The sequence below is a fragment of the Sitodiplosis mosellana genome, unplaced genomic scaffold, assembly GCF_009176505.1.
Source record: "Sitodiplosis mosellana isolate CC-2019 unplaced genomic scaffold, AAFC_SMos_1.0 Smas_scaffold_5120, whole genome shotgun sequence".
In the NCBI taxonomy this organism is placed as follows: domain Eukaryota; kingdom Metazoa; phylum Arthropoda; class Insecta; order Diptera; family Cecidomyiidae; genus Sitodiplosis; species Sitodiplosis mosellana.
In genome coordinates this window covers 967-5036 of record NW_022600362.1, presented here as the reverse complement: position 1 = coordinate 5036, position 4070 = coordinate 967, and the positions used below count along the sequence as shown (strand labels likewise).

Sequence of the window (4070 nt, the reverse complement as noted above, 5' to 3'; positions counted from 1 at the left end):
TAAGACCAGATTCACCGTTGGAAGTTTATAAAGCTCATATGAATGCATTGCGTGAAGTAGCATCAAAAGCAAATCAAAATGATGTATTGCTTGTATCAGGTGATTTCAATCTGCCCAATCTGATTTGGTATACATGCAACACAAATGATGCCCATGATCCTGATATTAATTTTGAGCCAAATCCAGAAGTGGCTGTTGCTGTAAATGTGGTGAGCGAAAAAGAGAAAATTGTCATTGATACGTGTCACGATCTGGGTTTGTTTCAAATATGTACTCACCGCAATGAAAACAAACGAATGTTGGATTTGCTATGGACGAATGAGCCCAACATGTTCACATGCAATATGAGCAAAAGTAAAATAGTAAAAAATGAAACACATCATCAAGCACTCGAGGTCATCATCCATGATAAAATTGACAGCAAATCAGATGATGTGATTACGTACAAAGACTTCAAAAATTCTGATTACACATCGATCAATGAATTTTTTGATAATGCCAACTGGAACAATGTTTTCAACGGAATGGATTTTGTAGTGTGACAACAGGCCACACTATTGAAGTAGTAGAACAATGACAGTAGGAAGTAAGAACAATGTAACATAGAAGTAAGAAGATGTAATAAAGAGAGGGCAGTCAGTTCTCACACCTCATACACTTCACACGCGTTCTCTCACTTGCTCAACTCATCGATTATTCATTCCATCGACAGTATTCACTGTATTTTACATAATTTACCTAATTTATTTAACCATTTACCTGTACATGGCGAGTCTACGGCATAAGAATCAATTAAATTAATTAAAATCTTCGACTAATATTTTGAAATAATTCCCCCACAATTTTATTTTCACCGAAAACCGCTAACCACATTGTTAGTCACCGCATTGCGAACACTGTCTGTTAGACATAACCAATTAAGTCAAAATCGACAGAAAACCAGTGAAATTCACAAAAAAAAAACGATAGTTAAAGTGAAACAAAGACAAAAATCAAAAGTAAATTCCGAAATAAAATTCGATTCATCAGATAAATTTCAATTATTCAAGTGCAAATCAAAGACAAAACGCAAAACCGCGTGCAGCGAACGGTATCATATAGCATATATACAGTACCGCTATAGTGAAAAAAAGTGTTCATTTTTTTTCTTCCGACACACAGAAATTTCATCGAAACATAAACGGGACATTAGTAGTTGTAACATGGCACAGCTATATAAAAACCAAAAATCATCGAAATAAATAAAATCATCGAAATAAAAATCATCGAAATAAATAAAATAACCTTGAAAAAAAATCAAAACGATAAAAATCCTTATAAGATACATTTTTTGCGCATGAAACTTTGTGCAAATCGAGTAAAACCGCATGAGCATGAGTGATTGTGAAAATGTGCTGAACTGCAAAAACAACAACGAGCGCATTAAGTAAAGAACGCACTTGTATCGTTGAACGCATTCGTGCTGGAGAAATCCACACACCAACGACAGTCATTTTCGTTTTTGAGCGAACAACGAGACACCAACGAAAGAGAATCAACGAGCGACGACGTCACACGAAGAACGGCTACAAAGAGCCAACACGAGCACGAAGGAATGGTTACAAAGAACCAACACACACAAGAAGGAACGGCTACAGAGAGCCACCGCACGTATGAAGGAATGACTACATAGAGTCAAACGAAGAGAGACGCATACAAACCGATTGCGAATGGATGGAGAAACTCCACTGAAACGCCAAGAGCGAACCAACAGCAACAACAAAACGTGTAGCAACATGAAATGAATTTCGTCAGATAAGTCACCGTAGTTTTAAGCATTAGCCGTAAGCATTAGTTTTTAAGCAAAGAAAAAAAAAAGTCTCACGAATGAAAAAAAAACACAGCGCACAGTCTGTATCACAGCGAACATGAACACCGTTTGATTGCATACTCAATTGCAAGAGGGAATCAAGCGAATATTTTTTTTTATTTGTGCATTTACAATGAAATAGTTTTCTCATTTCCTCCTCAATTTTTGCAACAATATGAACAAAAATAAATAGAAAAGAACAGAAAAAAGAACACAATTAAAAGAAAAAAGAAAAAAGTAAACACATGAATTGAATTCGCGTTCACAAACCGAGACGCATCATACGGTTCATTTTTTTTTACATACAGTTCATTTTTTTTACATTCAGTATTTTTGATTACTCAGTATATTTCTTTTGATTTTTGAATGAAAATAAATAGTTTTCACGCAATAAACCGATTGTCATGGTAACATTGGATGAGGAAAAATATTCCACGTTAAAAAAGTCATTTGACAAAGAGTACAATAGAGTAAAAATATATGAAACAAAGAACCGAAAACTCACACCCAATTTGACTCTTAGAATAGAAGAGAGTGAGAGAGTGTCTTGTGGAAACTTACAACGCAATAGTAAATTTGATTAATCCCATTTTTCCTGAACTTTCATTGGAAGAAAGAATAGATGTTAAGAATAAACTCGCAGAGTCTTTGAATAAATTTAAACACGCTTTACGCATTTTGAAATTAAATTACGATTTCGAGAAAAATATTTTGGCAACGATTGACATAGACAAAATTAATGAAGTTTCTGAGGTTGGTCCTTCGTTCGATAATTTGCTAAGCGCACCTAACACTCAATCGTCAGACAGACACGATAGTGATTCTTCCGATCAAAATTCTTCCGATAATAATTTGCTAAACGCAACAAACTCTGACACAAACGATAACAGTAGTGTTGAATCTGATAACGAAAGTAACGAAAACAACATGAGTAACGAAGATGGAAACAGTGGCCAAGTGGCACCAGCGGCACAAACCGCATCAGATTTTATTCGCATGGCACATCAAATGATTAATTTTCGATACAGTGGTGATCCTCTTGTTTTAGATAGTTTCATTGATGCTATTGAACTGTTGAAAGAATTAGTTTCACCAGAAAATAGAGCTATTTTCTTAAAATTCGTAATGACCAGAATGGAAGGTAAAGCCAGAGAATTATTCACTGAACCACCAGCTGACATTGACGCAATTATTACACGTTTGAAAGATAAAATTAAACCTGATTCGTCAAAAATCATTGAAGGAAAAATCCTTGCCCTTCGAGCCGATAAAAGTAGCCTCACGAAATTTTCTGAACAAGCTGAAAAGCTAGCCGAGGAACTTAATCGTAGTCTCTGCAGGGAAGGTTTTTCTCAAGCAAAAGCTAAAGAAATTACGATCGAGAAGACAGTTGAAATGTGTCGCAAGTCATCCAAAAACGATACAGTCAAGGCAGTTTTAGCTGCATCGTCATTTTCTGAACCGAAAGAAGTGATTGCTAAAATGATCGTTGAGATTAATAACCTCAAACAAGATAAACCTCACAGTTCATATTCACATAAATTCGGTAATCAAAATAGAAACCACAGCAATGGCAATGGTAATAACAGAGGTCATTCGAATGGCAACAATCACAACAACCACAACAATCGCAACAGAAACGGTTCGCACAATAATAATAATAACAACAATCAGAGTAACAATCGACAAAATAATTACAACAATGGTCACAGATCTAATAATAATAGAAATGGTCAAAATCAAAACGGTAATTATAACAACCGTGGTAGTTATAATCAGTCGCAAGGAAACAATCAGACAATTCGTCATATTTCGGGAAACGAGATGAACCCGGGGAACAGCGGGCTAACCATGAATCCATAGATTCAGTGGTGCCTGAACACAAAATTTACTACATCAAAAACAATTTATCTGATTTTGTTTCAATAAACACAAGCGCATCGAGTGCAAACTCACTTTTTCTTATCGATACCGAAGCATCCGTATCACTTATTAAAATAAGTTGTATTTCACGTGAGATTAATTACAATAAATCGGATATTATTAAATTGATTGGAATCGCAAAAAATCCTATTTTTTCACTAGGATCATTTGATTTAAAAATCATTGAACAAAACGTTGAATTTGTACATAAATTTCATTTAGTTTCAGATGATTTCCTCATACCATCGAATGGTATTATTGGAAAAGATTTCATAAAGCGATTTAAATGTCTTATCGA

General features: G+C 34.8%; 1 protein-coding gene across 1 annotated transcript; it reads left to right on the top strand.

The window, feature by feature from the left end:
- The first annotated feature begins 2776 nt into the window (after window positions 1-2776).
- On the top strand, window positions 2777-3712 carry LOC129572504 (uncharacterized protein DDB_G0287625-like). The gene has a single exon (XM_055452469.1). The coding sequence runs from the start codon at window positions 2777-2779 to the stop codon at window positions 3710-3712; it is 936 nt and encodes a 311-aa protein (XP_055308444.1).
- The last annotated feature ends 358 nt before the right edge of the window (window positions 3713-4070 follow it).

What these genes read in the sequence shown, in the direction of transcription:
- LOC129572504 (XM_055452469.1), top strand. Translation starts at nt 2,777, where the DNA reads ATGAGTAACGAAGATGGAAACAGTGGCCAAGTGGCACCAGCGGCACAA.